Raw genomic sequence first — 13,026 nt, 5'->3', positions numbered from 1 at the left:
AGCCCAACATATGCTTCATAACAAAAATCAAATATAAGCCCTTTGGGAAGTTTTTGAGAAAAACATACACACAAGAGAGAGAGAGTCATGTAAACATTAATCAAAACAAAACATAAATATACATCAGGATAGATATGATTATAGAATAAGAACAATTGCCAAGAATAAAGAACATTTTAACTTAGCTCATCCAGATTTCATAATAACCTAGAATGTATTATGTATGCATAATGCAGTTTTAAACACATTATGTAATTGAAAAGGTAGAAAACAAATCTAAAATCACAGCTGGAGATTTCAAAATCTCTGTGGTGGAGAGGTTTGTGTCTTTGTGTCCCTGTGTCCCTGCGTCTCTCTCCTCTCTGTCTCTGTCTCTGTCTCTGTCTCTGTCTCTGTCTCTGTCTGTTTCTCTCTCTCTCTCTCTCTCTCTCTCTCTCTCTCTCTCTCTCTCTCTCTCACACACACACACACAGACACACACACACACGCATTCTTGCTAAGAATTCTTTCTTTTTTTTTATTACGTATTTTCCTCAATTACATTTCCACTGCTATCCCAAAAGTTCCCCACACCCTCCCCCCCTGACTCCCCTACCCACCCATTCCCATTTTTTGGCCCTGGCGTTCCCTTCTTTCTTGACAAAGCACAGAACATCAGGCAAATATGAAAATTTTCAGTGCTTTCAATCACCGGAACCTATCTGACATTCATAGAACAGTCCCCACTCCAAAAGTAGAATTATTTCAAGTTCAGCAGTAACACCATCAAGGTAGATTATATTCTGATCCACGGACCCAATCAACTCAAACTTTATTCTTTAATCACAACATTGAAATTAGAAATCAATAATATAAAACTATCTGGAAAATCCCCAAATTTTTAGAAATCAAAAAACCTTTAGGCTGTTATTGTAAATTGAAGGTAATTTCTGTGTAAGGACTTTTTTTTTAGCACTCTTGGTGGGATATAAATTAGTATGATATTAGAGAACAGTAGGGGTTCCTCAAGATGTTGAGAATAGAACTATTCAGTAATCTCACTACTGGGTGTATATCTAGAGAAAATAAAATCAGACTGTTGAAGAGATGCCTGCAGTCCCATACCTACTGTGGAATTGCAATAGCCATGGAACAGAAACAAGTGTGCATCAACAGATGAATTGTCAAGGAAAATGGTGAACACACATAATGACATGGTTCAGCCTTAAAACAACAGCAACAACAAAAGCAGCAGCAGGAGGACGTGATAAAGAGATGTCTCAGTGGTTAAGAGTATCCATTTCTTTTGAAGAGGACCCAAGGCCAGATCCTAGTACACATTTCTGGCAGCTCACAACTGCCTGTAACTCCAATTTTAGGGGTCCAGTACTCGCTTCTGATCTCCACTGGCAACTACATTCACATGTACAGCTACTGCCTCACCACCCTAATACGTGTATTTTTTTTGTTTGTGTTTAAATCTTTTTCAAAAAAAAAAAAAAAGGAATGGTATGTCATTTATAACAGCATAGATGGAAATGGGGATAATTACGTCACTGGAATAAGCTAGGTACAGAGAGCCAAGTGCCTCACATGTGGAAGATGAAGATGCTGACCTCAGAGAGTGAAGAACAGAATGGGTAAGGGAGAGACAGTAAGGAAACAAAAGGCTGGAGGGAGACTGGTGAACAGCTGCTAAGCTACCGTTGAATTGGAGCAAGGAGTGAAGTGTGGTGAACAGCAGGGTGACTAAAAACAGGAATGGATATTTCTGAAAGCCTGAAGAAGAGGGTTTAGAATGTTCTCACCATAAACAGTAAATGAGAAGGTAGATTTGTTTACCCTGATTTAATGCATGTATTAAAACATGGCACTCAACATAAATTGTTTCTGATAGATAGATAGATAGATAGATAGATAGATAGATAGATAGATAGATAGATAGATAGATAGATATGCTTGTTTTTTCACAGTGACAATAACTGACAAATGCAACTTGACTGGAAAAGTGCTTATATGTTTGTTCATAGTTCTGAGTGACTCATCCATCCTGTCAGGAAAGGGAAGGTGGTAGGGAAAGCATGGTGGCAGGGGAGCCTGCAGTAGAGCTTCCCCACATCCTGGCAGCTGAGAAAAGAAAAGGGATTGGAAGTGGAGCCATGTTATGACCCTCAAGGTCTGCTTCTAGCAGCTATGTACATCAAATAGACTCTGAAGTCTCAAAGGTTCCATATCCCCTCAAAATAATATACCACATTCTGGGGGCAAAATGTACCAACATAAGGGAGACAAGTTACATTCAAGCCATAAGAATGGGATTAAAACAAGTTAATTTTAAATATTAAAATGAATTATAAGCTATTAAAAGTTAAATTTAATCTGTTAGGACAAATACATTAATACAAAATAATCTATGAAAGTCTTGCCATTACCATTAATATTCTTTCCCTGGAATGCCACATTAAAGGTTTACATGTGTAGGCTGAGACTAGTTAGATTCCATTATCTAGACATGTAATGAGACGATAAATGTCTGAAAGGTGGTTTTAACACTTTACTGTTTCACCCAAAACCTGCCTTCAAAGAAATAATCACAGATGTAACTTGCTGTATTATTTTATGGTAGGATGCATTTCCATACTCAATGCATGTTTACTAACATTTACTATAGTAGTATAGGTAGTAAAGAAGATAATTTGGTTTGTATTTCTAAGAGGCTTTTAATTTAGGGAGGTTATAAGATAGGTAAATCAAATGCCTCACATAAATTAGAAAAAAGAAGGATATCTTAAAGGGAGTACAAAGTACAGCAGGGATCTAGAAGAGAGAGTGGAGAGGGAGAGGGACACACACACATACAAGAAGGAGCTGTGGAGATTTGGCCTCAGATAAGCCATAGTCACTAAAGAAGTGCAGGTGATGATTCATAGAAAGAAAGAGCGATCAGCAAACACACAAACATTAGTTGTGTGAGGGGAACACTGTGTCTTTTAAGTATTAGCTGTGTTAAGAGGTGTGGTGGTTTGAATAGGTATGGTCCCCATAGACTCATGTGTTTGAATACTTGGTCCATAGGGAATGGCACTAGTAGGAGGTGTGGCCTTGTTGGAGGAAGTGTATTACTGTGGGGTCTGGCTTTGAGGTCCCATATGCTCAAGCTGTGCCCAGTGTGGCACATAGCCTCCTTCTGCTATCTGCAGATCAAGCTGTAGAACTCACAGCTCCTACTTTATGACTGTGTCTGCCTACATGTTTCCTGCTATGACAATAAGGGACTAAACCTCTGAACTGTAAGCCAGCCCCAATTAAATATTTTCCTTTATAAGAGTTGCCATGGTCACGGTGTCTCATCACAGAATCTTTTACTTCCTCTGGAGTCCAGTTCCCTCGACTTCACTTACTACAACTGTTCCGGGTAAAACTAAGAAGGTAGGCTGGGGGATTGCTCAGGAGGATCTTAGCAATGTGGAACTGGGTATTTGTAATTTAAGAGGCATTACTATTGTAGAGCTGTTCTCATTGGCTTACCATAGTTGCAGCTAGTCTAGGGAAAATGGACCATCCAACCACTTCCATCTCTTCTCACAATCTTGTTATCTTTAACTGGTTTCATGTATTCATAGAGGACCAACACATTTGTAGCCATTGTACTGAACTTGTAGGTTGTGCATACTATGCTGCTATCATGAGGCTATAATCACAATCTTTTGATAAGTTTTACTTTTATCTTATTTTGTAAGCTAAAATATTAGATATTAAACTGATTGGGTGAAATATAAAATAGTTCAAGGTTATTGGTACATATTTTCACATTAATATGCCCAAATACTTGTGCACATTTACAGTTGTACATGAAGTTTCAAAGTTATCAGCCTGTGGATTTCAATGTTTACCTCAGAGTGTGCTCTGGCCACTACCAGATCTATAATAAATAATACTCCATGAAATACCACTGCTTGAAAAAGGAAGCTTGCTCTCAATAAAAGTGCATTACTAAGCCTGAGTAAGCATTTAGAAAGTGCATTGTGTTAGTTAAGGCTTGTACGTAATAAATAATGAGTGGTAATAGTAGGTCAGAGTGGACAACTATCATTGTCTCAAGACAAGTGCACAGTGAAGCCAGCTCTTTCGTTACTTCCTCAAACAGCAACACAATGGGGAATGTAAAGGAAATGTTCCATAAAACCCTGGAATGGGAACCAGAAAACCTAAGGTATAAACTTGGGAAACGACGTACAAGGAAACACAGACAACAGAAAAGAACACCCTCCCTCAGGGTTTCAGATGCGTGAGAGGTAAATATTTCCCAGAACTGGAGTGGTACAAGGTGTGCAGAGATCCCTGTGTGCCCTCCACCATGGTTCACAGACAGCTCCCTGAAACGGTGTTGCTGCTCTTGGTTTCTTCCACTATCTTCTCCCTAGAACCGAAACGGATTCCCTTCCAATTGTGGATGAACAGAGAAAGCCTACAACTACTGAAACCTTTGCCAAGCTCGTCAGTCCAGCAGTGTCTAGCACACAGGAAGAATTTCCTGCTTCCTCAGCAGCCTGTGAGTCCTCACCAGTACCAAGAGGGACAGGTGCTGGCTGTTGTGCACGAGATCCTTCAGCAGATCTTCACGCTCCTCCAGACACATGGGACTATGGGCATTTGGGAGGAAAACCATATAGAAAAAGTCTTAGCTGCGCTTCACCGGCAGCTGGAATACGTGGAGTCACTGGGTGGACTGAACGCAGCGCAGAAGAGTGGGGGCTCGAGTGCGCAGAACCTTAGGTTACAGATTAAAGCATACTTCAGGAGGATCCACGATTACTTGGAAAACCAAAGGTACAGCAGCTGTGCCTGGATCATTGTCCAGACAGAAATCCACCGCTGTATGTTCTTTGTGTTCAGGTTCACAACATGGCTGAGCAGACAAGACCCAGACCCTTGAACACTGAGAAGCAAGAGCCAACAGGGGATTTGAAAGACATAGGTTGGTGGCGGAGTGGGAGGAGCTATATGAACATGATTTGTTTCTTTTTGGTGTAAAGTGGCTGCATTGTTTTGCTTCTGCCCAGGTTTAACTGTGTTCTAAGATGGCATGCATTGCAATATCCATTTTGCCATGCCATGTTATGTTTTCTACCAACTTCAAATTATTTAGGAATTAAAATTAATTCATTAAAATTTCATAATTGGTTCTTCAGTGGTGAAATTTCGTAGAATTTTGCCGTTAGATACGATGAGCTATCTCGATAATGTAGTGAGCATTCCTTAACATACAGCATTAATTCATGTTTACCAGAACTTGTTAGCATCAATCCATGAATATTTCTATTACAAAGACATAATAGAAATACGGCCAAAAGGTGTGAACAATTTTCAGAAGAATGAAAACAGATTCAATCTCACTCATTATAATAATAATAATGCAGATTACAACTGAATAGCATGCTGTTTTTAACCTATTAACTAACACCTCAAGGTTTAATTAAGAAAAAATATGCAGACTCAACACATTTCTGAGAAAGCAGGAACTTTTCCTGTGTGCTAGACTCTGTCGGGTGATTAGTTAATGAATGCTCTTACAATTTGCTAGATCAGCAGAAGTTAGTGTAAGCAACTTCACCTAAGAGAACAAGATTCTCTTGACGAGAACGTGATGTTTTCTCTACAAAAGTACATAGAGAAAAATAAAAGCAAAAAAAAAGTAAAACGTGTATAAGTAGTATATTTGTGTAAAACCATGAAGTAATCTTAATATTTGTACTGACTACATGTGAAGAACTAAAGAACACACGAGAAATAAATGGTAAGGATTAATTATTGTTCTGTGGAGGCCGACTTGAGGGATGGGGGGCAGGAAGAAGAGGGAAGGAGAGCCTTTGCTCTTGTTTCTGTGGTAGCTTTGAGTCATATGCTTATTATAAATTAAGTTAAATGCATCTAGCTGGTTAGAATTATTATCAGCGAAGGAGCCTTGCTGAGGAACAGAGGGGCGAGTTGACAGAGGAAGCCGGACTGAAGCAGTCCGCTCTTGGTTGGCAAAGGCTGGGAGGAAGCTGACCATGCCACGGGGAGGGGCTTCTGCTTCCGGAGGGCTCTGATAGTGACAGGCTCGAATCTCTCCTAGCCACGCCCTTCCAGAAGGCATCACAAAGCAATGCGGAGCAAGTTGTCTGAAGTCCACTGAGACTCGCTGATTTGGCTACACTACAGATACAAAGGACACAAGCTCTGCAACTACTTCTACTTCATGGTCCTTGGGTAGTCTGCCATGGAAGTTACTTCTGAATGTAGAGGCTTGCTGGAGAACCAGACAATCCCAGTTTGGTTTAATCATTGCAAGCAGCTCTTGGTAGAGGCACCTAGATTTGGCTTAAATGAAAGGGGAGGGGGAGCTGAATGGACTTCTGAATGGGAAGAGGTTGCCACAGTGAGGTAATCTCTCCAACAACTGAAAACACAGGAGCTAGCAAGGGAGGGAAAGACCGTGCTGACTTCATTGTGAGGCCCAGGACGGGATCTGTTTACCTTTAAGTTCACAGAGAGGTAGTGGAGTCAGGGAAGGAAAATAATATTTACCACACTTGACTGAAAATACAGGTCGTTTTGCTTCTCATGGTCTGGAAAACTTTTTGTTGTTTTTCTACTTTAAACCAGGAAGTTTCCAGAACCAAATCCGTCATCTAACAATTACCCAGTTCTCTGAACAACCTTGTCTGTTTTTCTCAGGTGAAAACAAGACTTCAAAGATGAAGTAACTTGCTTAAAACAACAGAGCAAGTCCCAGAGTTAGCCAGTGCTAGCCAGTGCAAAGACTCTATCCCAAGGCACCCTGACTTGTGGCTCAAACACCTCCACTTGTGTAAAATAATCATTTGTGATAATAATTATATTCTAGCTTGAGCTATGACCTCTGAATTCTGAATTAAAGAAAGGATATGCCTCCTCTAGACACCCCTTTCCTCAAAACTTGAGTATAGAGTAAGCCCAGTGGTGATAGCAGACACATAACTTTAATCCCATCCCTCAGGAGGCAGAGGCAGGTGGTTCTGTGAGTTTGAGGCCAGCCTGTTTTACAGAGTGATTTCCAGGACAACTAGGACTACACAGAGAAACTGTGTCTTGAAAAAACAAAACGAAACAAAACAAAAAACATAGAGTAAAACTGTCTTTAGTTCTGAATAGCATTCAGTAAGGAAGAGGGAAATGGAGAAGGAGGAAGGGAAATATCCACCTCCTGGTAAAAACGTGGAGGCTGCTGCTGACTCTGGAGTGTAACCTTGGCCCTGGATGTGAAAGACAAGGCCTGAGAGTTCATCTTTACTGAACACAGCTGTTATCTGAGTTTCTCTAGGCAGCTGCTCTGTCAGACTCCATTTGGACCACAAGGGAGCTGGGGTGGGTCAATCAGACTACTGAACCTTGCCATTTCTTTTAATATGAGCTATCCTAGGATTCAACTAATTGAAAAGTGAAAGAGAAGGAAAGAAAAATATGTCATATGGCTCCAACTGCAAAGGGAAGGGTGTAGCTGTGTCCACAGGAACATGAGTGGGATTGGTGACCACAGAACAGTGATTCTAATACTATGTATCACGTTTACTCAAGTGACTAGATGTCCATGCTTCTCTCTGGGGCACCGAGGGCACGGCATTACTCTTCTCATTACAGAAATGGTGTCAGGCTATCAAACATCAGCACCCAATCCCACTGACTCAGACAGTCCCAGTTTCTACACCTTTCCAAAAACAGCTCCATCTATGGGAAACCCCAAGTATCCCACTGACTCAGACAGTCTATGAGATTCTCTGTCCCAGTTTCTACACCTTTCCAAAACAGCTCCGCCTATGGGAAACCACAAGCATTTGCCTATGGGAAACCACAAGCATTTTCTGGTAATTCCTTCAAGTGCAGAGCTCAGAATTATAACATCACATACAATCTTCTTCACAATGGCTGGACACGGCCCTGTGTGCTGTTGGGGACAGGACAATGATGAGAAACCTGACATTCAGGGATATGAAAGAGAAACAGTGGTTTTTACGGCCCACTGCTGGGTGCTGAGATAGGTAGGGGATCAGAGGTCAGGCAATGATCCTGCTCACAGCAGTGACGTGTTTTCCAGGTTGGCCTCTCCTTAATCTCCGGTGATGCTCTCTGGGACACTCGCCCTCATCTTCCTAATTCAAGGGTTCATTCACTTACCCTTTATTACTTTCATTAAATAGTTTATCATTTTAAAACTACGAGCACATGGGCACTGAGAATGGATACACACTTATTAGTGAGCATCGAGGGAAGAAATCCTTGTTAAAACTTAGCTGAAATGCAGTTACATCATTTCCCCCTCCTCCTTTCTCCTACCCCTTCCCATGCTTGCATCCTTGCTCCATTAAGAGACTCCTCTTTCTCCAAGCACTGTTGTTACATATACATAGAAACAACAACAACAACAAAAAAATCACTCAGTACTGAGAACCAATTAAGGGGCTCTTCCCTAGGAAGACTCATTCTCCTCTGTCATCGGTTGCTAATTGCTTGTAAGACTTCCTCTAGGGTGTGACCTGATGAGGTCTTCTTTATCTGTGTTGGCATGTCAACTGGTGTTGTCGCTGTTCAGGTCTGGGTAGGCAGCCACACTGTTCCCTGTCATATCTAGAAAGCACAATCTCACAGCAGACTTCTTGGTCCTCTGACTCTTAGAACCTCTCCCCACCCCCCACCCCCCCCCACCCCCCCCCCCGTCTTCTGCAATGCTCCCTGGGCCTTAGTTAGGTGCAAGGTTTGGGTTATAGATGTGTTAACTAGGCCTGGGCACCCCCCCACACACACACACACAGCTATTTCTTTTCATTTTGACTAGTTGTGGCTTTCTGTGTTGGTCTCCCGACTTTGATGGTGGAGGTGGGGTGAGAACTTCTTTGATGGAATGTGAGAGTGAGAGTCTACCTTTGCCTGTGGTTAAGTATTTAGAGTGTAGTTAGGAATACATTGGCTTTAAGGAAGTGGCAGGATCTCCTGGGCTGGAGAGCTGGCTCAGGGCTTAAAGGCTAGATTCACAGCCAAAGAGACAAGTAGAAAAATTCTTAAACTTTAGTGCAAAGGACCAGACCAGCTTTGCCAGGTGGTGCTGAGCACCTTCTGTGTGCTCTGGATGAGCCTCTGCCTTGAATGGGAAATAGGAGCTCCAGCTTCACTCTGTCCCAAGGGATGTCCTAGTGGTTCCCTGTGTCACTTTCAGTCTTCATTGACCCAGCATCTCATGTCCTCTGGGAATAAATTTTTTTTTAAATGTTGCCAAGTGGCACTGTGCAGGAACTTCACATTGTTCCTTGTCATCCTTAGAGTTGTTCTTGAGTTCTGTGGAGGAACAGTACTTGTGTCAACATGCCTCCTCTGCACTAGAGATGTCCAGCCATGCTTTTCTAGCTGTCTTGATTTGTTGTTGTTGTTGTTGTTCCTTTTTACTTCAACACTCTTCTGGAGTCAGTGTTATAGTAATTTCAAAAGTCAAGTTGTATGACTCTTAATATTTTGCAGTCAAAGGACATTTTAAGTGGTAAGCACTTTTCTGATATTCTCATTTTACCGAGGGACTTCATAAAAGAATATCTTTTGATTTTAAAACAGTGAAGTAGAAGCTTGGGCACCAGTGATTTTGCGGGTTTTTAATTTGTCTGTTTCGATTTTCCAGGTAATTGTAGGTTGATGCCAGCTACAGCTGTAAGAGAATACATAGACAATGGAAACCTGAGGTGGGAGCTGGAGAGATGCTGTATGACAACACATAACCAGTGTGGACAAGGCGGGAGGAACTCAGTCATTAAAGCCCTTGCTGATCATGCAGAGGACCTGAGTCCAGTTCCCAGTCCTCACATGACAGCTAACAACCCTCTCTAACTCTAGTCCAGGGATCAAGAACACATGAGGTACATACATACAGGCAGGCAAAGCAGACACACACATCTAACAATAAATAAATATTTTTAAAAGTGGGGAAGGAAATAGAAACACTTGAGCCTTGTAGCAAGATTGTCTCCATGATTGCTTTACTAACTGCTCTGCAGTCATTCAGGAAAGATGAGAACTGCTCTGGTTGTCTAGACCAAGGATGCCCCACATCCCCAATGAGGTTTGGAAGAAAGCTTACCACTCAAACTGAAACAAAGAAGATCAAGAACAAGGAGGAAGACTGGGTGGAAGGGGAAGGGGGAGCAATAGCTGTGGGAAAGGCTGTGGGAGTCAGAGGGAATGGGGGACATTAGGAGAACATGGCCCACTGAATCAACTAAGCGGGACTCACATGTGCTCACAGAAACTAAAGCAGCAAGCACAGAGCCTACATGGGTCTATGCCAGACCCTTTACATCTATATTATAGCTCTTTGCTTAGTGGTTTGTGTGGGACTCTAACAGTGGAGAGAGGTGTATCTCTGACTCTTTCGCCTGCTCTTAGGACCCCCCCCCCAATTTGGTTGTCTTGCCTGGCATCAATCAATATGAGGGCTTTTGCCTTGTCTTATTGCATCTTGTTTTGTCCTGTTTGGCTGTTGTCTCTTGGAGGCCTTGGGGAAGAGTGGGGGGGGGGGGGGCGGGGAACTAGGTGGAATGTATGGTATGAGACAAAAGTCTACTTTTTAAAAAGTATGGCTGCAGTATTGCTCTCCCTGGTTGACAGTGTCTTTGGGGTCCAGTCCTTAACTGTGTGGATGGACAGAAGTTGAAGTGCTAAGTAACACAAGAAACTGGGCAGGAGATGATGGAGTGGGGCTAGAGAGCCTTCTAGACTAGGTTAAACTCTGACTATGAAATCACTTTCTTGGTATAACAATAGACTCTCTTGAGGATTCTACTTGGCTTGCTTCTGGTTCTGGTTCTGAGGATGTTGTCTGCAGAGACGAAGCAATACAAAATAAGACGTCCTGGCCGATAACAACTCAGTGACCAACAGTCCCAAGGGAAAACAAGCTTCTGGCAGATTAAAAACAGGAGAGAACGGTGGCTTCAGATGTCCCAATTATCAATAAAAGTATAAACTCGGAAACAGTCATTATACAAAGGATCTACAGTAGCCAATTTAATTTTTTAACATGAGCGCAGTAGGAAGACTGATAGTAACATAGGTGGGTGATAGGAAGGAAAGTTGAAGAACAAGTTTAACAACGGAAAAGTAAAGCAGAGAGCAGAAGGCTCATATTTCACCTTATTGGTGAATCGTGTCACCACGATTCAGTAAGCATGGGTCTTTCCACAGACGCTGTAGATTAACTGACGATCCACATTAGACTGGTCTTTCACTAAACAACAAACTGCCTGTTGATTTAAATAACAAAATATGGATAGTAATCTCGAACAAGTGAATACTTCACCCAAAGCTAACAAGGTACGCTTGAAAACGGTGCTATTAATCTTATACCACTACTAGGTAGACGGAGATTATTGTTTTTGAAAAAAGACTTTTTAAACTTACATTTTAATAGCAGGTTTGTCCTCTGTTCTATACAGTTGAGGGTATTTAAATGCCTGAGAGCCCAACTGTGCTTATTGAAGATGAATGTAATCTGGGGTTATCATAATTATCCAGAAGAACACATGAATATCTAGAATTGCTTGAGCAAATACATTATAGTGACTGATGTTATTCTGCCCTCTACTGGTGAAGATTGAAATTCACGCTGAGATGGGTTCCAGTCCAAAGACTGAATGACCAACGTGAATCAATCTCTCTCTCTCTTTCTCTCTCTTTCCCTCCCTCCCTCCCCTTTCCTCCCTTCCACTTTTTCTCTCTCCATCCTTCCCTCTCTTCCTCCCCCTCTCTCTCCCTCCCTCCTTCTCCAGGATCTCACTATGCAGCCTTGTCTGGCCCGGAACTTGATTTGCTGATCATGCTGGTTTTGAACTCACAGACATCTACCTGCCTTTGTCTCCAAAGCACTCGGATTAAAACCATGAATAACCACTCCTGGGTTGAACTAGAATGTCAGGGAATTTTTTCTCATAAAACAAAATGAGCAAAACAAACCAAAAAAGCAGAATTAGAATCTTGATTTATATATCTTGGTCAATTAATAAGAGCAGGGAAAAAATTGAACAGTATACAATCTCCTATTTACATTGCTAGGCCCATTATGTCATTCAAAACGGTCTGCATGCTGCTTTCCCCATATAAATGTAGCTACTGCCTTTCATCAAGAAGCCTCTCTTGGTAACAAATGGAGACCATCACAGAAAACCACAACTGGACACAATGTAGACAGCAACAGATCCTAGGAGAAGCAGCTCCAACAGATACATCTATATCCAGGTCACAGCTCCAGCATCTGCAACTCAGAGGACTCCAGGAAAGGGTCCAGAAGCAGATATATATATATATATTTCTGCAACCAAATGCCTTTCACCTTGTCCAGTGTCCTCCATATGCACATACAAGGGCTTGTGAAAAAGGTAAGGAATGGTTTCTTGACTTAACTTACCAAGATTTTCACTCTGTCATATACATTTCTATCAAGGCTCTGTTGGCCACTGAACAGTCTAGTGGCATTAGCTCTGCACTTACCCATTCTTCAGCATTTTCCCTCTGCAGGCTGAATTCCTAACCCGGCCACTTCTCCCTCCTCCTAGCCTGGGCATGGATATAAACATGTGTGTTATTAATGGTGACCACTGGACTGCAGCTATGCTGCAGGTTTCTATTTGCTGTGGGTATAACCAGAGGAGCCAGTTTAGGTGAGAGTCAGTGTCAGAGGGACTGGATGGAGCGTAGATGAAGCTCCTCCGACACCTGGTTTTGTTTTATTAATGCACACAGTCCCTGTTACTAACATGAATCAATTAAAGCCTGCCCAACTCTTTACTGGTCTGGGCCCTCCAATCTGTTGCCATTAAAGCAGAGACTTATTCTTTAATATCAACCAAGAACCAGTTGACTGCTTTGGTGATATGGGCAAGGGGGCTTAAATGGTAGGTCATAATTACTAGTGACTCATTCGCTCTATCTTTTTAGCAAGTGTTCTAGTTTGGTTTTTAAACACTTACCAAAAACAACTTAAGAAGAAAA

General features: G+C 41.9%; 1 protein-coding gene and 1 long non-coding RNA gene across 2 annotated transcripts; one reads left to right on the top strand and one right to left on the bottom strand.

Moving 5' to 3' along the window:
* Nucleotides 1-4,314: 4,314 nt before the first annotated feature.
* Ifne (interferon epsilon) lies at nucleotides 4,315-4,978 on the top strand. The gene has a single exon (NM_177348.2). The coding sequence runs from the start codon at nucleotides 4,337-4,339 to the stop codon at nucleotides 4,913-4,915; it is 579 nt and encodes a 192-aa protein (NP_796322.1). The 5' UTR covers nucleotides 4,315-4,336; the 3' UTR covers nucleotides 4,916-4,978.
* A 4,642-nt stretch (nucleotides 4,979-9,620) lies between these two features.
* On the bottom strand, nucleotides 9,621-12,589 carry Gm34457. The gene is made up of 3 exons (XR_390701.3): nucleotides 12,526-12,589; nucleotides 11,172-11,282; nucleotides 9,621-9,691 (listed from the first exon to the last, which is right to left on the bottom strand). It is a non-coding gene; the product is annotated as a predicted gene, 34457 (long non-coding RNA).
* Nucleotides 12,590-13,026: the final 437 nt, after the last annotated feature.

The sequence above is a fragment of the Mus musculus genome, chromosome 4 (assembly GCF_000001635.26).
Source record: "Mus musculus strain C57BL/6J chromosome 4, GRCm38.p6 C57BL/6J".
In the NCBI taxonomy this organism is placed as follows: Eukaryota; Metazoa; Chordata; class Mammalia; order Rodentia; family Muridae; genus Mus; species Mus musculus.
This window is presented reverse-complemented; position numbering and strand designations above follow the sequence as displayed.

Coding starts and splice junctions, on each gene's coding strand:
- Ifne (NM_177348.2), top strand. CDS start 4,337: ATGGTTCACAGACAGCTCCCTGAAACGGTGTTGCTGCTCTTGGTTTCT.